The 26,069-nt window shown below is 38.2% G+C and overlaps 1 protein-coding gene across 1 annotated transcript; it reads right to left on the minus strand.

Annotated features, from left to right (window-relative positions):
* Positions 1 to 2,605: 2,605 nt before the first annotated feature.
* Riok2 (RIO kinase 2) lies at positions 2,606 to 24,313 on the minus strand. Its single transcript, XM_048331338.1, has 10 exons — positions 24,216 to 24,313; positions 20,530 to 20,668; positions 19,165 to 19,281; positions 18,401 to 18,576; positions 15,965 to 16,053; positions 13,928 to 14,119; positions 11,130 to 11,222; positions 9,107 to 9,610; positions 6,257 to 6,353; positions 2,606 to 2,848 (listed from the first exon to the last, which is right to left on the minus strand). Exons 1-10 carry the CDS (start codon positions 24,279 to 24,281, stop codon positions 2,684 to 2,686), a joined length of 1,638 nt encoding a protein of 545 aa, XP_048187295.1. The 5' UTR covers positions 24,282 to 24,313; the 3' UTR covers positions 2,606 to 2,683.
* Between the last annotated feature and the right edge of the window lie 1,756 nt (positions 24,314 to 26,069).

The raw sequence follows: 26,069 nt of genomic DNA on the forward strand, positions 1-26,069 counted from the left end.
TCAGTGGTTTAACATTGTTGTTATTTTCATTGTACTTGATATATATATATATATATATATAATTTATTACTAAACCTTCAATAGTTACCACTTGTCTTTGTCAAAGTGAGATGAAGCCTCTAGATTACTAATTTAAATTTGTTCTGTGGCTCATCTGAATCTTAGGCTATTAAGGGCAAGAATTACATATACTTATTTGCCATCTAAGTTTTCCAAACAGGAACAAACATTTTAGGTATTAGGTAACCAAGTTGACTAAGTCAACCAAGTAAACCCTAGTGCTATAAGGTCATACCATTTTTTTCCCAACTTGCTTTTAACACTCTAAGAAAGTATCTTCCAAAATAAACATTCTGAGGTACTATTATACTGTCTTTAGCATTTATTTTATGTTATAAAAACTTTTGACAGAGCATAAAAAATGAATACCTGAGCTTAAATATAAAACTCACTGAGGCTATGTAAATACTTCCAAAATCAGTCTAACTTTCCATTTTCTTATATCCATTCTTCAAATAAATTTATTAAATAATAATGATAGGTATTGTTTCGCAAAGATGAAGTGGAATTTGATGTCTGGATTAATCTCAGGAAGCACCTACTTGTTTCACTGAAGCAATGTAAGGTATCTGGTAGGTTACCACAGAATACCATTGCCATCTAGTGGTCACATCTGCCTGCAAGTGGTCTCTCTCCTCTAGTGGTCACGTCTACCTGCACGTGGTCTCTCTCATCTAGTGGTCACGTCTACCTGTACATGGTCTCTCTGTCCTGACTGGCCCGAGGGATGCTAGACAAGACTATGAAATCTGGTGCACATACCTACACACTCTTCACTACATCTCGCTGAATTATCAAGTCCTTGAAGAGGGAACCATAGGGCATATACTTGTTCATCACTAAGAACTTTTCACTGGTGAGATAAGAACATGTTCTGAACTCACTGATAGAAACAGAGAAGCCAGACCTGGGGTGGGGGTGGGGGGCACCATTGCCTATAATCTCAGCTCCTGTGGAGAAAAGTGGGAACAATCAGGTTAGAAGTCAACCTGAACAAAAAGTTCACAAGCCTGGCATGGAGGGAAGTACTTGTGATGCAAGCTGGATAGGTGAAGGAGGATCAGTCCCGGCTAGCTCAGCAAACACAATGAGATTCAATCTGGAAAAGCCCTGAAGCTAAAAGCCAACTGAGGTGCCTCAAAACTCTTGAAAAGCAAACCCAAGACCCTGAGTTCAAACCCCAGTATCACACACACTTGCACACACATATGTAAGTCTATACATATATACATGTACAAATATGTGTGCATATCCCTCCGCATTCCTTCCAACTCCATCTACTTCTGTTCAAGCCAGCATGAAGCTACTAAAATTGCAGTGGGACTAGTTCAAGTTTCTGTTCTTATGACCACACTATGTAAACAGCATCAAGGAAATTATAGGCTCATTTACTAAGGCTAAGAAAATTATGAATTATCATTTTATTCTTACTCCCAGAGTAAAAAATCCAGAAGACATCAATTCTCCTAAAAATCAGGTAGAAGGCAACAGATTGCAGAATTTCAGAAAGACAAATTAGCATTCTGGTAGCTATGCTTAAGTGCTTATATTGTGTTCATGGCTTTAAGTGTTTCATGTGCATTGTCTATGTAATCCTCAAAACAAGTGTACAAAGTAGTTACAAATTAAATGTGAACATTGAATGTGAACAGTATGTCAGGCTGAAGAGAGAAAGAAGTATGATCTGCTTCAAGTTGCTTCTACTATTAAGTAAAAAAAGTGGTGTTTCAATACCAAAGAGGGCACTAATAGTGATACTGAGAGTTTTTAAAATATACGATTACCTGTAATAAAGTTATTTTGAAAAAATTACTGGGGCTGAAAATATGACCTCCTAGTAGAGTGCTTGCCCTGGGTTCGATTCCTCAGCACCACGTATCTAGAAAAGGCCAGAAGTGGCACTGTGGCTCAAATGGCAGAGTGCTAACCTTGAGCAAAAAGCAAGCCAGAAAGAAATACTGCTCAGGCCCTGAGTTCAGCCCCAGAACGGGCCCAAAACAAAACAAAAACCCCAAAAAACAAACAAAAAATTATTTTATTGGGGAGGAGAGAAGGTAGTAGAAAAATGAGGGAGGAAGTTAACAAATTTGATAAGAAATGTACTCACTACTTTACATATGGTAACTGTAACCCCTCTGTACATCACTGACAGTAAAAATAAAAAAAAATACTTTGCATTGGTGGCACACACTCATAATCCCGGCTACTCAAGGCTGAGATCTGAGGATCACAGTTCAAAGCCAGCCTGGACAGGAATATCCACTAGACTCTTATCTCCAATTAACTACCAGAAAACCAGAAGTGGTGCTGTGACTCAAGTGAAAGCACTCTAGCCTTGAGGTGAAGAGGTCAGAGACAGTGCCTAGGCCCAGAGTTCAAGCCCCATAACCACCACCACCACCAAAATATTTACCAGTTACTTTGAAAAAAATGGATTGCTTAGCAGAATTACTACAACTATTTATTTAAAGACATGTTGAGAATGAGTCAAATATACAGATCAAAGATTTATTTATTTAAATACTGGCCTTCAAAGACCAAAGGTAGTAGAGAAAAAGGCCACACACACACACACACACACACACACGAAGTTCTATATGAAGCATTCAGTATCTTGACTACATTATTCTCCCCAAAAGCTAGCTGCTTCCAAACTTGATTTAATATTCTGCATATTTTCTCTACGCTGCTTGGTAAATATGTTTGCTTCTCCTTTGTGCAGTCGACGTCTGGCAGCTGATTTCTGCTGTTTCGTCAGCTGACGTTTCACCTTCAGTTTTACCAGTTCCTGGAAAGATTTGTAAAATTAGTATCACTGATAACAATTCTGTAATGAGCAGCAATTCACTTAAAGCCAACATGTACAAAATTTACAAGATTTACTTAAATCTTTCAAATGTATCTGCTAAGAAGCACAAAATTTATAAATTTCTATATGCCCCCCCCAAAAAAACAGAAGCTGACACAAAATTCACGAAACCAAATTCCTAGCAGAAATGACAAAGATTACATAGCAAAAAATGATAGTATACAGTAATAAATGTCTAAATAAGAAACCACTACATTGCCCCCTAGTGTCAATCATGAAAACTGAAGAAAAAAGCTGAAGGAGTAAAACAATTCCTTTTTTCTAGGTAAAAATGGACATGGTTTTGTAACAAAAATTATTTTGGAAAGCATTAACTATTGATAACATATGCAAGAATGCTTTAACAAGTTCAGCTGTGTAAATGACTAGCGGTTAAAGACAACTGCCCATACACTTTTCTAGATATGTAACATGCTCAGTGAAGGGCTGGAAATGTGGCTCAAGCGGTAGAGAGCACCAGCCTAGAAACTGCATAGTGCTGAATTCAAACTCCCGTCCCCTACCCATCAAAGACCAGAATTCAAATGATTAATCAGAAACAAATTATACAAGTCACATGACTTAGGAATATGAAATACTCTGTTTGCAATGACTTTTTCTTTCTCCATTAAGAAAAGAGTTTATAAATGATAAGTCTGGCTCAATGGTAGTGATTGCTTAGTATTTGAGGACTTGGGTTTGATGCCAGCAACACAAATTAGCAACAATTAGGAATTATAAAATATTTCAAGGAGGAAAATGCATTTCACAAAATCTGTTGTATAGATTCCAAAACCACAACCATCAAGTCAATGGAGGTAACAAAATAAAGATTTCCTCTTTACTTTCTTTTTTAAATACTGGGAATTGAACCCAGCACCCCATTCATACTAGGGAAACACTCTACCATTTAGCATTTTAGCTCCTCCTTAAAAACAAAACAAAATCACAACAACCAAAGTCTCTCTGTTATGAAGATAGAGTCTCCATACTTTCACCCTAGCTAGCTTCAAGCTCACAATCCTCTTGCCTCTGCCTCACAAAGAACTGGGATTACTGGGGTGCATCATCACACCCAGCTCTCAGGTGTACAAAAAAGTGACAAAGTTTTCAAGAGAAGTCAGTTGAGGTGGTATATGCTTGTGATACCAGCACTCAGGCTAAGGCCTAATGATTCCAAACTGGAGGTCGGCCTGCGGTACACAAAGAGACTGTCTCAAAACTATCTCAAGAGTAGACAGGAAGAATTTCTTTTCAATGATTAGGGGAATATCCTCTACATGAAGCTAGGCTGAAGGGATCTACTTTTCTCTCAGTTTATAAGATGAGTTTAGTAATATAATTCATAAAACTCAAGGTATAAGAGTTAAAGACTTGACACTCTACAACGTTTCAGATCATGTCTCTGGCTGTAAGAACATGAAAATGCAATTTTATCCTGGCCTTCCTGCCATCACCTTCATATACAAAGGAAAACAAATTAGAACTTAAGAAAGCAACATGAATTAAAACTTTTCTCTAACTGTAATTGCTAATTTCATACCACTGTAATGAGATAAAATTTTGTTTTGATTCTGAGAAATCAAAGAATAAATCCAGTAAGAATTGAAAATACAGGCCAAGAATGGGCATGTAACTGTGAGAAATACATAGAAAAAGATAGCTTGATCAAAAGAAGGGATTTTACTAGGGATTAAACTTAGAACCTTGTGCTTCTAAACAAAGACACTACTACTTAAGCCATGTCAGTTTTGCTTTCTTGTGTTTCACATAAAGTCTCAGGCTACTTTTGCTCAGACTAGCATCAAACCACAATCCTAGCTGTCTGCCAATTATCTGGGTTTACCAACATGTAATTATCACTATGCCCTGCAACATATTTTTTTTCTTTAATGGAAATACTTCATAGATTTCAATTTTATATTCAAAAATCAAGTGAATTACTAGACCCTCATGCAAGAGTATATGAAAGTCAACATTTGTGGAATCTCATCTATTAGTCTCACATGTTATGTTTTTGATAGCAAATGAAGGTCCCAGAATTAAACATGGGATACATTACAATTTAACCTGTGCAATTTTAAGAAGAAAAAAGGATAAGTTATTGTTGACTTTTCTCCCCTTCCCCTCTTCTCCCCCACCCCATCCCCTTTTTCTTTTTCTTTTTTTGTGCTGGCACTGGGGGCCTGGATGTTGTCCCTAAGCTTTTCTTAGAGGCTAGCATCTACCACTTGGGCCACAGTCTACTGGCTTCTTGAGGGTTAACTGGAAATTAAGAGTCTCAGGCCCTTTCCTGCCTGGCTATCTTTTAACCGGTGATCTTCACATCTCATAGGCATGAGCTACCAGTGTCAGACGCTTTACTTTCTTAACTTTGAACAGAAAATATTTTTTAAACTGCTCAATAAAACTGATTTTTCAAAAAAAGATCTAATATTATATGCTGTAAACTTACATACTAGCTTTGAGTGATTGTCAAAGGACTTAGGGAAGTAATACAAAAAGGAAAAGTCGTTTTGTCAGAGCAATTATGACATTTGTAAATTCCTAAATGGTGTGCAAGAATGACCTCTTTCTTCATAATACTGTTGCCAGGGACGAGTAGAAGGGAAAGTACTACAGAGGCCAGTGAGAATGGAATGTGTTTAACTTTAAAGTGATTCTTACTTCTGGGTAGCCCAGAAAGAAGTAGTCTGACACAAATAGGCTAGAGATATGGCTGAAGGGGTAGAGGTCCTGCTGGGGAGCGAGGGTGAGAAGAAAAAAGAGTGGAGGAGGGAAGAGGAGGAGAGAAGAGGAAGAAGAGGAGGAGGAGGGGAAGAGGAGTAAGAATAAAAAAAAAAGCTTGGTTTATGTACATATAAAATCTCAGTAGGAACTAGAGTATTTTTGGACACTAATGTAAGTGTCCACAAGAAACCAATAAAAACTTGAGATGTTCACATTTAAAAAATTGTCTATTTTTATGAACAAAATAGTAGTGAGGGAGGTACATTTTCACATTTCAACCTACTGCTATAGCAGACAGGTAAGAATAATCACATAACCTATCTGGGTCTTAATTTCCTCACTGTTAAAATCAAGAGACTAAACCACATGAGAATCCACAAAGTCCATACTAGATCTAAAATAGCTATGATTTTTCCTTTAAGTTACTTCTATGTTGCCTTTCCCTGAAAGATTTGAAGGAACCTCAAAAGTCAGGTGAATCCTTTCTCCGATATTGGTAAAATTGTACCTATTGTAATTTTACAACACTAACCTGTCAGGTCCATATGTGTGACTATCTTATAAACCTACCTAGGCCACAGAAGTGACCTAGTATATGGCACACATGTGAATACTTACTGGAGGAATTGTTGAACAGCTTACAGCACTGCCTGTAGAAGTAACACTCAGAGTTCTTGTCCTGTACTGATTAATACTTGTCACACTTTCTTCATCTCTAAAACAAAATTAAAAACCCCATAATTTATCAAGTTAATTTCGTAATATAATTAATCATGTCCGACTAAAGCTTAGAAATAAAATGCCTGAGAAAAATCATTATAGTTACAATTTCTGTGAAGGTAAAAACTATATACAACTGAGATTAATATATTAGTTTTTATTTTTCAACATCGATAATAGTCCCTATCAAACTTCCTATGTCTTGTTTGCAAAACCTTACTTATAAATCTCTCTCATAATCTAAATCTGAGACATTTTCTTGCCACCTTACTAAATAATTATAGGAACAGTAAGAACAGAGACAACTTTTTTTTCCTTTTTAGACAGGGTCTTCATATTAGTGACTGGTCTCTAACTCATGAACTTCTTGCTTATGTTGACTATTTAGACTATTTAGTTCTAAGGCTGAAGATATACAGAGCTATATGTAAAAGTGCTGAGATTTCAAGTGTGGAGTATCAAGTTTAACTAGAGATAGTATTCTAAGTTTGTTTTATAAGATAGGAAAAAAACCTGGAAGCAAACTTATTTTTCACAATGCCCAAAATTATAATATTTACTCAAGGTTTTAATATATATGTGTAAGAAATGTGACAATAACAATATTTCCAGCAATGTGTTTTGCTTCTACATGTAGCAATAAAATTCCATGCTTAGAAGACCAGTAATAAAATTTTGTCCAGCATGTGTCCAGAGACTGGGAACAATTTGTTACTTGCTTACGCTGCTTAAAACATTACTTAAGTATTCTAACACTGTGACAACTGAATTTCTATGTCAACTACACTGGGCCAAAGGATGCCAAGTACTTGTCTGAACATATTCTGGGTATGTCTGTGAGAGTATTTCTGAAGTGGTAGAAGTGCCTTCCTCAGTGTAGGTAGGGTATCCAACCCATGAAAGCAAAATAAAAGAAAATCTTCTTGGTTTGCTTGTCTGAGTTATGACATCAGTACTCTCCTGACTCGAACTTCACACCTACCCCATGGTTCTTTGGGTTCTCAGGCTTTCAAATCTGGACCAGGGCTATACCAATGCCTTGCTCAGGCTTCACTGCAAATCCTGGCAATAGTTCAACCTAAATACGGACAAATTCCTTAAGCTCATCCTAGATTTATAATGGCATTGCTTACAATCTTCCAACTTTGTATGTGATTCTTACAATCTTACAATGATGTGTGAAGGTAATACATACATGGTAAAACCCTTATTTTGAAGTTTTATCTATACTTGGGCTAGCAGTATGTGGTTTGAAACTCCCCTGAAATACTGGAAAACAGTAAGCCACAGAGGCTGACAAGTTATATCATTATCAGGGTAAACAACAAATAATCTCTATAGTGTGTTTTCATAGCTTAGCCATGCCATGATACTTGGTAGGTTAGGTGAAATAAAAGGCAATTTTGTCTTAGAGTCAAACACCTGGGCTGCAAACCCATTGTTGGGCAAACAATAAATCTACTGGGGGCTGGGGATATGGCCTAGTGGCAAGAGTGCTTGCCTCATATAAATGAAGCCCTGGGTTCAATTCCCCAGCACCATATATACAGAAAATGGCCAGAAGTGGCGCTGTGGTTCAAGTGGTAGAGTGCTAGCCTTGAGCAAAAAGAAGCCAGGGACAGTGCTCAGGCCCTGCGTCCAAGGCCCAGGACTGGCCCAAAAAGAAAAAAAAAAATCTATTGGTTTTGCTTTTCTGGAAAATCTAGATCAACAATTACTTTTATTCAATATTTAGAACCATTGCTACCCAATTTTCCCTTTTATGCTTTTGCTTAAATTGATTATTTAAACATAGCAGCTCTAAGGCTGAAGATATACAGAGGTATATGCAAAAGAACTAAAAATTCTTATGTTTTGCTTTATAAACAAAACTGTAAAGCTAACAGCAGACTTAAGATGCAACCCTGAAGACATATGAGAAAATACTTATTAAATAGTGTTGACATAATTTTGTCATATTATTTTGAGATAAATAAAACAATAGCATTAAACTATAATTTGCTAATAAACTATTCAAATTTAAAATTAAAATTTGGGGGATTTTGGTAATTTAAGCTGGGTCTGATTTATTAGCATCCTCAAAACATTCTTAAGGGCTGGGAATATGGCCTAGTAGTAAAGTGCTTGCCTCGTATACATGAAGCCCTGGGTTCAATTCCTCAGCACCACATATATAGAAAAAAGCCAGAAGTGGCGCTGTGGCTTAAGTGGTAGAGTGCTAGCCTTGAGCAAGAAGAAGCCAGGGACAGTGCTCAGTCCCTGAGTTCAAGCCACAGGACTGGCAAAAAAAAAAAAAATTTTTTAAAACATAGGACCACTATATAATTTTAACTGCATACAAACAAAATATAGATAGCTGAAAGTACCTGAGATTCACTGTAGATGTTTTACAAAGAAAGATTTGCTGCATGGTTTATATATTTATAGGCCTTTATAAAATTCAAATACACACTAGATGTGTAATTATGGAAACCTGATCCATCTAAAAACTGATTATCAAGAGACATTAATTCAAAGAAAGCCATTCGTTTCTAGTTAAAAGCAGAATTATTTGAAATTTACTCAATAGGCTACTTCAGATTTAATCAACAATAAAGCAGCTATGCTAACATTTTAACATTTTACACCTAACAATGACAGAATATACCTGTTATATCATTTTTTTTGACATTTCAAACTCATTTGCCAGAATCAAAGAATATTGATCTCAAGATTAAAAGTCCAAGAGCCTTCAAGAAGCATCTGTACCTGAAAGGCCTGCATTCTTTGTTTAAAGCTGACAAGGCAATCAGTTGGGGGCACTCAGCTTCATCTTCAAAGCCAGCAGGGCTTTCGCTGCGACCCATATGACCATCCTGCACACTGTCATTTTCTGTTCTGCTCTTCTCAAAAGGCTGACTCACAAAATTGTTTTCAACACACTGCCCTTTTATTTCTTCTACGGCTTCACTGAATTCAGTCATTTGAAAATTATGTGCATCAGCAGTCTCCTCTGATACATCTTCCTTAATTTGTTCAAGGATTCCTGATGAGCCGCCTAACTCATCTACAGAGTTCTGTTCACTTTCCATTTCTAACGTACACACTGTTGCTTTCTCCAAAACCTCTTCATCAGACAGTGAGAAATCAGATCCCTCCTCTGACTCCATATTTTTTTCATCTGGACCAATTGGATGTAGCAATTCATCATCTGCTTGCATTTCCTTTGTGTAACCGCTGGCAGACACCTCAACATCAAGAGAATCTTCCCTCCTAGGGAAAAGAAAGTGTGAAGCATTTAAAGAGAGAGAAAATGTCTGAGATGGATAAATGTTTACTATTCTGATAAACTGATTCCCAAGTGATTTAATACTCTAAAATCTTTTAAATAGTTTTCTATAGTTTTTTCATTATCTAAGTATATACACATAAAAGGTTTATGCTACTTGTTACTTAATAAAATAACACGTATAAAAAGCAACCCATAGGAAAAAAGATTACAGAAACTTCAGTTATGGAGGGGAAGTGGGAGAAAATGAGAGGGGAAAATGTTCAGCAAGAAATGTACTCATTACCTTATATAATTGTAACCCCTCTGACATCACCCTTACAATAAAATAAGAGAAATTTCAGTTTTAGAAATTTCAGTTATAGAAACTTATTAAGTGTTACCCTAGTAAATTAACTTTTCAGGGAGCTAAAGATTTCTTTTGATTCAGTATTACTACATTAGTGATTGTGAGATCAAAGGAGGATATTCATAGAAGAGGATCACAAAGGCTCAATAGTTCTCAGTAGTGAGCATATAAAACAACAACTTTTGAAATGAACTCCAAGAAAAGGAAACAAGAGATTTTTGTTCTTGCTGTCTTTTCCTTTTTTCTTGTTAGTTTATTTGTCTTTGGGAGGGCGTGGGGCCCAGAAAAGAGGAGACAAAGGGTGAATAAATACAGCAGTAATACTCACTAGACACTATGTGGAAAATGAACTATACAACTTGTGGGTGGGGACAGGAGGAAAAAAAATGGGAATTAGGGAGGACGTGACATGGTCCCAAAAGAAATATACTCTTTTAACTAACTTGTGTAACTGTAACCCCTCTGTACATCACCTCTATATTAACAATAAAATTCACTGATTTGTTGAAAAAAAAAAAGATTTCTTTTGAAATTATAAAGCTCATTTCAAGGCAGGAAATACCTTAAAATATTTAATACAAATAAGAAATATTAGAAAGTGCATAAAATTATATCCCCAAGAATCAATTACGTTTTCGCTCTGAATAAAGGAAAAATACATATTTCAATGAATGTTTGGATTCCTTAGGAATAGGTTAACACAGCAAGAAAACAGGACAAAAGATTCTTAAATTTATAAGAAGTAAGATATGGTCCACCAAAAATTTAACAGTAGCATCTTAATGGAATAAAGGTAGGTACCTTCCACATTTTCTTGAAAATAGTTATGTGCTATGTAGCAAAGATAGTGATAATACTGAGTGAATACCATGAGTTGTTAACTTTTAGAACTAAATTAAACAGACATTTAAAAATCCTATCATTAAAAGTAAGGCTGAGCTAGGCACCAGTGGCTCATACTTGTAATCCTAATTACTCAAGAGGCTGAGATCTAAGGATCAAAATTTGAACTCAGCCCTGGCAGCAAAGACCATGACATTCTTTGCTGGAAGTGGAGCTGTGGCTCAAAGTGGTAGAGCACTAGCCTCAGGGACAGCACCCTGGCCAGTTCAAGCCCCATGACAGACATTAAAAAAGCAATGCTGAATACAAACCTGATATCACTAAAAGTTGGATAAAGCTCACTTTCATAGCCAAAACGTTTCATGAAGAAATCTCGAATACATTTAACATCTCTGTCAAAATACCTGCAGAAACAATAGATCATTTTTTATGTCAACTTTTTGTTGCTCATTCTTTTCCTAGAGGGCTAATGACAATATCATTATTTGCAAACACTTCTATTCCTTATGTCAAGATGTTACACAAAAGAAAATATATAGCTGCTAGCTCATGCCTGTAATCCTAGGAGACAGAGAACAGAAAGATCGTGGTTTAAGGCCAACCAGTGCAGACAAGTTCTCTAGACCCTTTGTCAATCAACAGCTGGGTCTGAGCTTGCCAACCCAGGCACCATGGGAAATCTAAAATATGTACACTAAGGTCCAGGTATGTCTTGGGAAATTAATTAGTGTAAAATGTGCTAGGGGAATGATGTAGAAGTGGAGCAGCTGCCTAGCAAGTGAAAGCTGCAAGGCTCTGAGTCTAAAGTCTATTACTGAGAAAAAAAAAAGTACAAATTATTTGCCAGTATGTTTGGATTTCTTTAAATAAATAAACTTTCTAGGGCTAAAAGCTGATAACATTGGGGGTTTTTTTGAGGTTAAAAAAGTCTAGGTTTCCTTACATTATTCATACATACTAAGATAAGTGGAATATTGGGAGGGTGTGAACCCCAAGAAGATTATGAGGTCTGCTACAATTTAGGAGCAGTTTCCCACGTATCCTTACTAATTCCAGTTGTCTCGCTGTGGCTTCCCAACAGTAATACCCAATATAGTTTCCTACCAACTGGGAAAGGTGAAGAAAAAAGAAATTAACAATTTATAAGTTTGAAGCCTACTGAATAGTATTTCTGTGTTGGTGCCTTTACTATCCATTAGCTGATTAGTAACAATGACCAAAAGGATACATAATGCTGTGGCTTAAAAGTAACAATCTGGACTAACAGTAAAATGACCCCTGAATATCAGGCTCCCTTTTATGGTCACCATTAAGCAACAGGGACAGTTTTAATTCTCTAGAAAATCTCCAAATCACAGAGAATTGTGGACAGAGTGGCACAGAACTGTCTTCCTGAAATGTTTTATCAATCTTTACCAAAGATGAAGTTTGGAATTGGAAAGTCATTGCAGGTGTTTTTAGCGTTCTGGACACCCTGAGGGAAGATCTTAATGATTACCATTTTATATACATCATACATATAAACATACAAATATATTTCTCAAAACCAGAGACACATGTTTGTTTGTATCTTAATCTTTAGCACTTAGCACAACTCCTTTGCCCCAGTACTAACTCAGAATGTCTCCCAAAAGAACACTGCAGACTAAAAAGTCTGCAATGTCATAATCTGTTATCAACCCTAACTCTGATGGCTTCCTTTCTTCTGTGACTATGCTGCTCCATGTTAATAAGAATGGTGATCAATCAACATAAAAAAAGTGCTGACCACCAAGTGCCAGTCACTAATCTTCCAGGATTATTTTGTGGGAAATATTTTTTAAATAAAATTTTCTTCTTGAGAATAAGTATGTTTTCCAATAGAAACCAGAAGGAAGACAAGCTTCAGTTAGCATAAACTGTTTCAAGTTCAGACTCTAAAGGAATAAATGCAGGAATGAAGACTGTATAAATGGTACCAGTTGCTATGTTATAAAAAGAGTTTCTTATAAAATTTAGAACAGGAAGAGAAAAAAGCATTTAACTTTAATTTGATTATACTCAGTTGCACATGGAATATAAGCAAATAAATAAAGGAGAAGGTCCTATTTCACAACTTGACTAGTTTAAGTGGTTAAGTAATATGAAGAATATGAATAGTACAGAATACAAACATGAATCTGTCCTGGTTAAGGGTGAAATTTTAAGTGAATTCAATAAAGTACAAACTAAAAATGATATATTATTATTATCTTTCATTGAGTCCAGTCTCAACTCACAACTTTTACTAAAGCCAGGCAAGGTTATTAAGTTCTGTGTGGTGAAACTCTCTCAAAGGAAACCATAGAGTGGAAAGCAAAGGGGAAAAGTAAATGTAGGTGGTCGTCCTTGGGTTCTTCTCCATGTCCCTACTTCTTCTGAGTAGGCTTTTGGGTTTTAAAAATTGGGTTTCCTGCCATGTGCTGGTGGCTCCTGTCTATAATTCTAGTGAGTCTGAAGATTGCAGTTAGAAGCCATCTTGAGCAGACACCTGAGACTCTTATCTCTAATTAACCAGCAAAAAGGCCAGAACTAGAAGTGAAGGTTAGATAGAGCACTAGGCATGTCAGTGAAACTAACCCAAGACCCCAAGTTCACGCCCTAGTACTGGTGCAAACATGCACATTCTCCCCCCCCCCCCCCCCCGGGTACTGGCATACACAAGCACACCTCTGCACTCACATGCACACAAATAAAGTTTCTACTTAAAAAGTGTCTCAACAAAGGGTTCTGTGGCTAACAAAATTTGACTTGAATATCTAATCACTACAGAATAATTCAATTTCTTTTCATGTGGTAAACAATCAATTACTTCAGATACCTGATATACAGCATATACTTAATAGGTGTTAAGATTGGATTAAAGTACATCCCCCTCACTTAAAAATACTGAAGAATCAAAGAATTCTCTTCTGGGGAGAATTCTAGTAGTTGAGCCTCCCTAACAACAAAAAGTTTTAGTAACATTAAAACTAACCTTCAAACCAGTTATTGACTCAAATGATAACATTATAAATTAGAAAATTATGACTAAAACATGATTCTGTCACACACAAACACATGTACATTTGGAATCAATTTCAACATATACCATTCAGCATTGGGATGGGAAGTTGAAACCATCTGTGGAAAATCAATCATGGTGATATGGTCATCTTTATCCAATATGAGATTGAATTCATTGAAGTCTCCATGAATTAGACCATGGTTTGCAAGCTTCACAATGAGTTCCATAGCTTCATCATATACTGATGCAGGATCTTCAACATGGTGTATCTGACATCTGAAAGTATTTTTAAGCATGAATAGGTTATAATTATTCATAGTAACTTACTATTTTAATGAAAATATGTAGGTACATGTAAAAAAAAAATTCCTTTCTTTTTCTAGGTGCCAAGCAGTTGCTCATTCCATCAGAAGCCATTAAAAAAAAAAATCAGACACGGAGTTACTTCCAAATCCTCTTTCCATAACTGCCTCCTTTATCTTCCTTAGAGCCAAATTCTTGCTATGATTTCCTTCCACTTACCATGTCTTTCCTACTACTTTCTATTGAATCCACTTTAAACAGGCTTTTATCTACCTCATCCTCTAGAATTCTCGAGATACGTTCCCTACTCTTGGGACAATATTCTCTTCATGTTTTCCTCTTTCCTCATCAACTATACATCTGACCAAATGCCTTGTTGTCCTCACTAACTCCCCTGTTGCTTCACATTCAAATCCAGTCCCAAACAACTGAAGTTGGTGCAGGCTGCAGCATATATCTAGACTCTGACCAGTTTTCATCACTGTCATGACACTGATAGAGCTACAATCACCGCTTGCTTAGAAGACAAAGAAGACTCCTTCCAGTAATCAGAGTGACACTATTAAGACATTGGTCAATCACATCCTTTCTCTGTTCAAAACACTTCAGTGGCTTTCCATACCAAATTAAAAATTCCTTCTAAGCACTTAAAAATTCTCACTTAACACCCCATCTACTGCTTTCCCCCCCCACTTTTTTAGTCATTCCGCCCAGCTCCTGCTCCTACTCCAAGCATGGCTGTAAACAGAATACCATCCACAGCCTCTACACTGCTGTCTGTTCTGACTGGGGTATTGGCTTAGACATCTGTATAGTTTCCTCCCTTTTCAAGCTTCTGCACTGAAAAGGTTTCACCTTTTGAGACTTTCTGAGGACTCTATATAAAACAGCAATCTCCTATATATTTCTATCTCATTTTATGCCAATTTATTCTTATGCATAGCATGTGAGGATATACCTACTATATCAGGTGTTTTTTGTTGCTCATGTCTCCTTTCATCACAAAATAAGTTGCACAAGGGCTTGGTGTTTTCATCATTGAGCTTAAAAGTTCTTGGAATAGCAAACTTTTAATGAATATTCCTCAGTGAATGAGAAACTACAAAGTCCAAACTGTTGAAATAAAATTTGAGTCTTCCACTTAAGAGTACACGTCTTTACATGAATTTCAGTTTTCCCAAAAATAATATTACGTAAATTTGTGTGTGTGTGTGTGTGTGTGTGTGTGTGTGTGTGTGTGTGTGTGTGTGTTTGTCCTGGTGTTTGAATGCTGGACTTAGGCACCACTGGCCCTGAGCCCTGAGCTTTCTTTTTTCTTTTCTCTTCAAGGCTAGTGGTCTACCACTTGGGCCACAGATCCATTTCTGGCTTTTCGAGGACTTACCTAGAGCTAGGAGTCTCATGGACTTTTCTGCCTTGGTTTGTTTCAAACCATGATCCTTAGATCTCAGCCTCCTGAGTACCAGGATTACAGGTGCAGCCACGAGCACTTGGCTTAAAAATTTTTATTAAAATAAAAGGAACCTCAAATTTATTCATAAGAGTTGATGTTTTTAAGAACAATGAATACTTGGGCTGGGAATGTAGCTTAGCAGCAGAGTGCTTACCTAGCATGCGTGAAGCCTGGGGTTCGATTCCTCAGTACCACATAAACAGAAAAAGCTGGAAGTGATCCTGTGGCTTAAAAGGCAGAGTGCTAGCCTTGAGCAAAAAAAAGCCAGGGACAGTGCTCAGGCCCTAAGTTCAAGCCCCAGGACTGGCAAAAAAAAAAAAAAAGAAAAAAAGAAAAAAAAGAGAGAGAGAATAATGAATACTCACAGAGGATAACCATTTATGAGCTCCATGACCACTGCATGGCGATTGTAATCAACTGGCTTGGGAACTGGAAATTTCCTGTCGTGTAATGCCTACAACAGCAAAACAGGAGTGAGTTAAAAATCTGCTTGAATCTGCTTTTCCTCCAAAAATTTCATTTTTTCCTAAGCATTATGTACTCTACAAGAGTTACAAAGATAAGTATAAAATGCTTCTGCTCTCACAAAGTTCACAGTTCCTTATAACTGTTTTGTTTTGTTTCTGCCACTGGTTTATATGTGCTTAAAATGTTCCAGGGGAACCAACTGTGATTTAGTCATTAGTCTTCTGGCACAGTAGGAAACCGAGTATTCCAAAGGTTAGGCATCTTATTTTGTACAGCACTGAACTTTTTATCCAGAGCACACTAGGTAATACAAAGCTTGTAAGTTATGAACATATATACTATACTGACCCGAGTCAAAAATTGTTTCAAATCACATATCATTTTGCTTATACTTAATTTTTTCTTTTTTCAAAATCTCTTTTACATTCTCTGCCATTTGGAATGCTAGCATTCCTAAGTAAATCTTCCATCATTTACATATAATTGCTACTCATCTTAGCTCTTGTTACTACCACACTTAAACTAGCCTATTAATACCATCCTAAGATACCTATACCAGCCAGTACACCATTTAAAAAACCTACAACGGATGTAAACATTGATTTCGCTCTGAACTTTCCCTGGCTTTCAAGACTCCTTTTCATCTACTTGCCTAGTCCCCACTCTGTATTCACTCAATACTGAGGGTGTGCAGTCAGGGAGTTACTTCATTGTCACCTATACACAGGTTCACCTCCATTCATGTCCTAACCCATACTAGCTCTTCTGCAAAGCACAAATCCCTAAGCTGCAAGAAATCACTCAGCTCCCAATGACCTTCATCAATTTTTCCACTCTATTAACTGAAGTTTCTCTAAACTCAATGTCTAGCATTTAAAAAAAAGTTTGTTTTATGTGTGTTTATGTTGTCTTCCCAACTTGAAGACACATGCTGTGCTGGGTATGCCTCTGGATGCATTCCTGTATTGTCCATATATAGTACTTAATTTTAAAAGTTGTTTTCTCTGCCATCCCCCATTCTGTGGATAGGAACTGACCTATTCTCTATTCTCCAGAGTTTTTTTTTTGTTTTGCTTGGAAAGGGTTGTTTTCCCAGTGCAAACCGGTTTAAACATGCCTTGGGGGTTTAGGTTGTCAATATTTGTCTAGAACTTATACTACAGCATGATTCTCAAGTCATAGCTTAATCTTTACCTGATTCTTTTCCTCTTAGGAAAATGTCAATGCACATAAAAAAGTGCATTTATGTATAATCAATTGTTTAACCATTCATAAAAACAAACAAAACACTTGTCACAGTTTGGGGGAAATATTTAATGATATCTAAACAGCTGCTTACTTACTGATTGAATACTATAGATCATATGCTACTAATGTAAAAAAAAAACCCTACTGGCCACATACAGTTTTAGCAATATTTCTGGATGATTATTAAATTTAAATATATGTATTAAAGTAACCTATTCAAAAACCAAGTTGAATTCCATGAAACAAGCTTATATACCATAGTATTTTTCAGTAATTCACTATTTTTTGCCATGTCAGGAACTGAACCAACCAATAATCCAAATTTGTTTAATAAGGAAGATAAAATAATAACAACTCTTACTGGACAGAGTAATAAATACAGTATTACTTTCTGTTTAACTTAGTTATTGAAGATTTTTAAGTACCATTAAAAAAACTAATCTGTACTGGATTAATTCCAAAGACAAAAGGTTAAAAACTAAAAAAAAATTAAGATGTATATTTATAATGTACACCAATTAGCTTGGCACTGGTGACTCATGCCTGTAATTCAGGTTAGTCCAGAGGCTGAGATCTGAGGATCCCAGTTGGAAGTCAGGCCAGTTAGGAAAGTCTTTCCTGAAAGTAAAACTGTGTGGCTCAAGTGGTAGAGTGCCAGGCTTGAGTGAAAAAGCTATGAGACAGTGCCCAGGTCCAGAGCGTAGGGCCCCAAACTGGTGCCCTGCATGCACCTCTGCCCCCAAACAGAAATGTTGATACAAAGTCACACATTGATAATCCATTATGTTGAAGAAAAAAACCAATCAACCCATTGGAGACACTAAGGTCTCTAAAGATAATTATATGGTGTTTCCCATTAAAAATGGACATGTATAGCTACATGTGCTGAATAACTTTCACAAATTGGAATTTGTACTACTAATAATCACAAATACCTTCACTAAGAGGAAATTACGAGAAAAGAACGTAAGACTATCAAGTTAAAAGTGAGTGACTATAATGGACTGAGTCTGGGTTAGGGAAGCACTTATCATTGATGTATTTCTATTACTTGGTTAAGAAATGTAAAATGATTAAAAACATACCTTCATATATGCAAATTCCTTCATGGCAGAGAGGCGAGATAAATAAAGCCAAGACACACCATGCCTATGTTTATGGTAATCACGTTTGTTTTTCAGATTGCGAAAGGAGGTTCTTCCTAGTCTGTGAAGCTTTAAAGCAAACTGCTTTCCTTCTTCATTTGCAACAATGTAAATATCTAGAACCAAGATTTTAAAAGAATCATTGTCTGTTAACAATCAAAACAAGTTGCTATTTGTAATTTTCTAAGTACTTAGAGGAAATTTTAATTATTAGATTTTTATTAGGAAAGAAGCTGCCACTCATTACTGATAAACTGAAGCTCTATCTACAATGTAACTACCAGGGAACAGGATCTTTAAAGAGGCTGTTAAAGTTAAATGAGGTGCTAAAGGCAAGGCTCTAATCTAATAGAACTTACCAGAGACACCAGTGAAACAGAAAAGGCCATGCAAGAACACATTATCAAGGCAGGTGTCTACAAGCCTGCATGATGATTTTAAAGAAATCATCCTTGATAGACTCCTTTACCATGTAGCTACTGCTCTCTCTTACAGGAAAACTAATTTGTGGTGTAACTGAATTTTCAGTGATAGATTTATGGAGATAATGATCACCTACTAAATCTCCTAAACTGTATGCTTCCAATCAAGTTTCTGAGTTAGTTTAGTTGGAAAATATGTAAACACTAAAAGTAGAATGCTTTCTCAGTGGTATATATGAACTAAAGAAAATGTTCTCAATAGTACTAATAGCAGTTACTTACCTGATTCTTTGCCAACACCCATCTGATTTCCAACAGACTCGACTATCTGTCTAGAAGAAAGTGTCTTCAAAGCTAGGTAATCATAGCCTGCGTTTGTCAACCGATAGCCCTGGACAGCTAAACAAAAGCAAATGACAAAGACTATGGTTTAGCTACAGTAGAGCATCAGGTCAGATCAATTCAAGCAATTAATGTGTAAAAACAAAATAAAATGAGATGGGAAAACTTAGGTGAAAAAAATATAGTACCCAGATTTTCAAGTTTCTGATTTATATGGTTTTTATTTTTTCTCCAATGCAGAATTAATTGGTCTGACTCACACACAAACACCAGACTATAGGTACTTGTGGCAAGTACACAGACTGATTTGGCTGGTTTTTTTTTGGCCTGTTTTGGATATGTTATCCACCTCATTTTTTCTTTTGGTGATGGAGATAAAACCCAATGTTTACCACTGAGCTACTTTCTAGCACTCCACTTACTTTGTCTTTTTTACTGGAGGTACTAGAGTTTGATTCAGAGCCCCATGCTTTCTCAGCTGGTGCTCTTCCTCTTGAGCTACTCCTCCAGCTCTGCTTTAGGCTGAGTAATTTTAGAGATGGAGTGTCCAGGAGTTTTCTGCCCTGGATGGCTTTAAACTTCAATTCTGTGGAACTTAACCTCTGGAGTAGGTAGGATTAAAGGTATGAGCCACTGACATCTAGATCCACTTCATTTTTCTAATAATTACTTGATATTTTACTTTTTTAAAGAACTTAAAACATTCAGCATGTACCTTAACAAAAATGATTTATTATAAAAAGTTAAAACTTTTTGTCTGGGCTATAAGCACTAATGGGAGAAAAGCAGACAAATGGAGAGAGAGAGGAAAGGCAAATACAGACAAAATAACTTTACATAAATTTGTGAAAATGAAACACAGCAAGATATTGAGAATGGTTCCAGAAGGGGGAGTGGGGAGAAAGGAGAATGGCAGAGGAGTAATGATGGTCAAGAAGCATTGTGTGTGTGTGTGTGTGTGAACTTAACATGAAATCTCCTACAACTAAGTGATGTAAAATTTTTAAAATCCATCCTTTTTAACTCATAAACAAGAAAAAACTCATTACTCACCATAGACACTTTGAGTTATACTGCTCTAATCTTATGGCCAACAAAATTTTCAAAGGTAGTAGCAACAATAAGCTCTTCCTTTTGCCAACCCCTTGGGTGTGGATGGGCTTGTTATTTTTGACCAAAATATGGCAGAAGAATGTTTTGTCAGTTTTACTTTACCAGTCCCACAAATTCTGCTTCTTGCCTTTGAATTCTGGCTCTGAGGGAACCCAACTGATGAAATTAACAAATGGTCCATCAAATACTTACTTTTGGTACGTTCCCAAGCTATCAGTTTATGCTTCACTAATTCTCTTAAAACTTTGTTACAGCCACCATGCTTCAAGCTGGCAATAGATGCAATCAAACTGCATGGAACGATTTCATGGTTCTTCATGCCCATTTCAACCTGAAATGAAAGGAATCATTTTGGAGTCATAACTAGCACAAAGCTTTGTCTATCAAAACCTTGCTATGAGGGGCTGGGGATATAGCCTAGTGGCAAGAGTGCCTGCCTCGGATAAACGAGGCCCTAGGTTCGATTCCCCAGCACCACATATGCAGAAAACGGCCAGAAGCGGCGCTGTGGCTCAAGTGGCAGAGTGCTAGCCTTGAGCGGGAAGAAGCCAGGGACAGTGCTCAGGCCCTGAGTCCAAGGCCCAGGACTGGCCAAAAAAAAAAAAACCCAAAAAAACAAAAAACCTTGCTATGAAATTAACTTCTTGAAACATTCCTGGTCATGTATTTCTCCAGCTAAAGTCAGTGTTGGCCTAACAACAGGGCTAGATTCTGAGAAGCATGTCATTATGCAATCTGTCCTTCTGCTAACATGACAAAGTATTGATGCACACTAGGGCAGCTATATGTCACCATTAGATGTTATGATTTCATTGAACCACTGCTGTTATATGTATGTAATCTGTCATCTGTTGCTGACAGAATGCTTCTCCCTTCTCTAATATATTTTAAATTACAATTTGATATACAGGTTAATAAGTTATTTTCATTGATTCTACTTCAAGAGCAAGACTGTGAGTGCTTAGCAAGATAAGCACTGTGGCAGCTACTAAAATACTTAATATCTGAACATTTATTTTAAAACAAAAATCACAAATATCCCAGATATTCAAACAGTTGTTTAAAAGAGAGTAGAGGGGTGGGGATATAGCCTAGTGGCAAGAGTGCCTGCCTCGGATACACGAGGCCCTAGGTTCGATTCCCCAGCACCGCATATACAGAAAACAGCCAGAAGCGGCGCTGTGGCTCAAGTGGCAGAGTGCTAGCCTTGAGCGGGAAGAAGCCAGGGACAGTGCTCAGGCCCTGAGTCCAAGGCCCAGGACTGGCCAAAAAAAAAAAAAAAAGAGAGTAGAGTACATAGTTATTGTGCTAGGGATTATAAAGGATCTTTCCTCCTAGACAACTGAAAGAAGTAGATAATGGCAGAACAAGAATGCAAGCTGAAGAATTACTTTCAAGCAAGATGCAACATATGAGATTGACTTTGAGGGCATGCTGAGAAAGAAGACAAAAGGAAGTCAGAGAAATAAGGTAAAGGCAGACTTAGAAATGGCATATATGGGGGCTGGGGATATAGCCTAGTGGCAAGAGTGCCTGCCTTGGATACACGAGGCCCTAGGTTCGATTCCCCAGCACCACATATACAGAAAACGGCCAGAAGCGGTGCTGTGGCTCAAGTGGCAGAGTGCTAGCCTTGAGCGGGAAGAAGCCAGGGACAGTGCTCAGGCCCTGAGTCCAAGGCCCAGGACTGGCCAAAAAAAAAAAAGAAATGGCATATATGCAAGGGCATATTGAGCAGTATAGATAGAAGTAGTTCAGATGGGATGGCATGCAGAATTCATATAAATAAAGACATAAAACACTTGACTGAAGAGACAAAAGGCACTAAAATAAACACTAAGGATTTATTTTATAGTGAAGAAAGCAGAAACTTGTGGAGATATTTAGGAAAAGGAGATATATGAACAGTGTCATTTTTACAATATTAATTTAGCAAGAAAAGATAGGCAATAGGAAAAAGCAAAAATAGAAGGAATATATTTGAGAATTTAGACAGTATGCCAGCTCCATAGAACACTACCTAAACAGGGAAAATAGTAGTGACTATAGAAAGAAGAAAAGAACTGAAGATTCTTATGAACTGTCAATGTAATTTGACAGAGCAATGTAAGAGGTAACATAATCACAAGTGGTAAGGAGAAATAAAAGGAGACATAATTTTAGAAGTTCATAGGGTAAGGTAAGGGTAGCAAGTAACTGATACAGGAGGCAAACAATGGAAACAGGAGGGGGCCAATGCAGGAAACAATAAAGCTAAGATTCAACTGTGAATGAGATGTTACATTTAACCAGATTATTTGTCCTTGAGCTTCAAAAATAATTTAAACACTGACAGAGCTAGTCTTGGAAAATAATGTTATTTTGATGTCCTGTCCACCAAACTTCTTTTCCATGCTTTCGAATAGTGAACATGCTAAGGAAGCATAGAAGAATTTTATCTTTTAGAGGGGGCCGTAGCTATTTCTAAAGAGCCCACCTGAGCAGGACGTTGGTGGCTCAGGCATGTAATCCTAGCTTCTCAGGAGGCTGAGATCTAAGAATCACCGTTCTAAGCCAACTTGGGCACGAAAAGTCCCTGTGAAACTCCTATCTCAGGGACTGGGAATGTGGTTCAGTGGTAGAGTGGTCGCCTAGCACACATGAAGCCCTGGGTTCCTTTCCTCAGCACCACATACACAGGAAAAGCCAGAAGTGGGCGATGTTGCTCAAATGGTAGAGTGTTAGCCTTGAGCAAAAAAGAAGCCAGGGTCAGTGCTCAGGCCCTGAGTCCCAGGCCTAGGAATGGTAAAAAACAAACAAACAAACCCCAAAACCCTCCTATCTCAATTAACCACCAGAAAACCAGAAGTGACGATGTGGTTCAAAGTGGTAGAGAGCTAGCCTTGAGTAAAAGAACTCAGGGACATCGTCCTGGCCGCTGTAACTCCACAACCATTAAAAGAAAAGAAAAGAAAAAAAAAAAGCTCAGGTGAAGTATAGAATCTACAGGGGAGAGATAAGTGTGTCCCAGATTTCAGAGTAATTTGGCATTTTATAGTTTAATCCTAAAATTTTGCCCACGTAAGACGCATGTCAAAACCCAAGGCCTTACCATATATACCTTGTTATACAATATGGGTAATTGTTATCACGTGCTGATTTATTCCACATATCTTACCTGTACGCACTGATCATACCTTTATAGGGCTAAGGAGGAGAGGGAAAGAAGGGGCAGCAGGAGGGGAAGGAGGAAGGTAGGAAGACGGATTGAGTTTGGTTAAAATAGCAAAGAGACAAGATTCTTGCATCCAAAAAGTTATCGCTGACCGCACAAAAGGACTTTTCACCCTTCCACCAGACGCACACTCTGTATTTCATTACCCTATCTCGACTGGATACCCGGTACTACCTTGACAACTCATCTATTCGTTTGCTGGGTGGTTCATTTCCTGCCCTCCCTCATCCTGTCCATTCCCCTAAAGCCCCATAGAGGTGTTTGTTCTTGTCTTCTGGAATGAAGCGGGAGGCACACTGCAGGAACACCAGACGGCAGAGTCCACAGCTGGGAAGCACTCGGCGGGACCGACTCTCCTGCAGGGGGGGACAAACTCCTCTTCCTGGGTCGGGGGCCAGGGGTCAGAGCCGCCGAGTCTCCCGACCAAACGGGGCGCAGGAAGTAAGGAAAGGGGAGCAGGCTTCTGTGTTGTTGGAGAGGAGGGCATCTTAAACTTTTAACACTCGGGTGTCTGGAGGGCTTTGCCCAAAGCTCAGGCCCCTGCCTTGTTCCAGGCAGGCACGAAATGGAGCCTTCCGCCCCCAGCAAGCTTTGACGGGTACAGGAAGAGACTCGGGGTGGAGCGGGACACGCGAGCAGGGAGGGGAGAAGACGGGCTTCCTACCGCGGTCAAGACCCTGAAGTCATCTCGGCTCAGGTACCGGAGTTTGGCCACATTCACCTTCCCCATGGCTGCCACACGCAGCGCTCCCCGGCCTCTTCCGCGACGGCGGGTGGGAGGACCAAGGGCTGCTGGGTAATTTCACGTGCTTTACGGTCGCCGCCGGAAGTTGGCGCAGGCGCCTCGGATCATGACGGTCCTAGTTTGTACTTAAAGTGCTATTTATTTTATTTTTTGGTCGTGAGAAAACCCAAAGTGAGTTACGTGATCTCAGGCTTAAGTTACTGTTCTAGCTATTTTTTTAACCTGTTAAAAACAGTCGGATTTCAAAGATTCCAAACAAAGTTTCTTTATATTTTTTGAGTATCTGCCAGGACTCGCCTATGAACAAAGTGGTCCCGCCTCTGGGAGGTGCAAATCAAATTTGTGGGAGCAGCGAACCTGAGGCGAGAAGCAACTTGGGCTTTTGACCCGGGACTTCCAAGCGTACCGGCCGGCGTCTGACCCTGAGAAACTCAGTAGCCAAAGCCTTTAAATGAGGGAGGAGGTAACAAGTTGGGTAGGAAATGTCCGCACTGCCGTAGGTATGAAACTGTGACCCCTCTGTATATCACTTTGACAATAAGGAAATACATTAAAAGTGACCCCGAGCCGCTCCTGCGGCGGGGAGACCGCGGAAGGGGAGCACGCGTGCGCCGGCTCAGCCGGGGCCCGGCCCGCGTTGGCCAGGCCTGCTGGTTGACCTTGCAATTATTCCTGCACCAGAGCCGAGCAACCGTACCTTACACGGTACCGACTGCACGCTGCCCCATTCCACACGCTACGCTCCAGGGTCCAGGCTGAAAACCTTGAAGCATTGGAACCCACTTGTTCACCTAGCTCCATTCCACTCCAGATTTCCACGCCCCACAGTTCGGATTTTCCTCCGCCTTAAGACCGAAGTTGAACCTGTTAAGCGGCCGTGGATTTTGAAGGCAGGCATTTGCTATGTCTTCTCAGCTAGGATAGTTGATAAACAGAAATGGTGGAAGGGAGGAAAAAAAGAGACTCTTCTCTCCATGCCCCAATGTTTGGTATCCTTTTCTTGAAGGCAGCGTTCTTTGATTAGCCACACTCGTCTAAGGGAAATCTTTATTTACATGAATCTTTCCTTTACTTCATAGAAGACATACAGCAAAAAGTTGAAGAGATACCAAATGACACACTGGCACTAACCAAGAGGTGGGATGAAAATGCAAATAATTTTCGATGTTTACTTATAATACAACACTTTAATGATTACTGATCACCTATCAGTCACTATGTTATTTCTCAGTAGTACTTTAGACATCTACTAATAATTGACTGGTTAGGCTGGAATTGCTCTCCAAGTTCTTGACTCTCACATTCAGTCAAAATCCTCCTCTCCTTTAATTATATAATTATAGTAATCATTATAATTATTAAAATCTTTTTAAAAGCCTTCTGCTACTCAGGACAATGGAGATCAGGAAGAATGAAAGGCCTGTTTCAGCAAGAAGGTAGTGAAACCCTCCCCAGTCTCAACAAGCAAGCTGGGTGCAGTGGTTCATATCTGTAATCCCAGCTAGATAGCAGTCCTTAGGCAGAATGATCCAGTTAGAGGCTGGTCTAGGGCAAAAACTTGACTAACTAAAATATAAATGAAAACAGCTACAAGCATGGCTCAAGCAGAAGAGCTCTTGGCTAGCAAGCATAAAGCACTGAGTTCAAGAACCACCAAAATAAATACAAAGTAGCCAGACACTGGTGGCTAAGACTGATAATCCTACTTAGGACAATGAAATGTGAGGATGGCAGATTGAAGCAAATCCAGGTAGACAAATCAAAGACACTTTC

This window comes from Perognathus longimembris, chromosome 22 (assembly GCF_023159225.1).
Source record: "Perognathus longimembris pacificus isolate PPM17 chromosome 22, ASM2315922v1, whole genome shotgun sequence".
Taxonomy (NCBI): domain Eukaryota; kingdom Metazoa; phylum Chordata; class Mammalia; order Rodentia; family Heteromyidae; genus Perognathus; species Perognathus longimembris.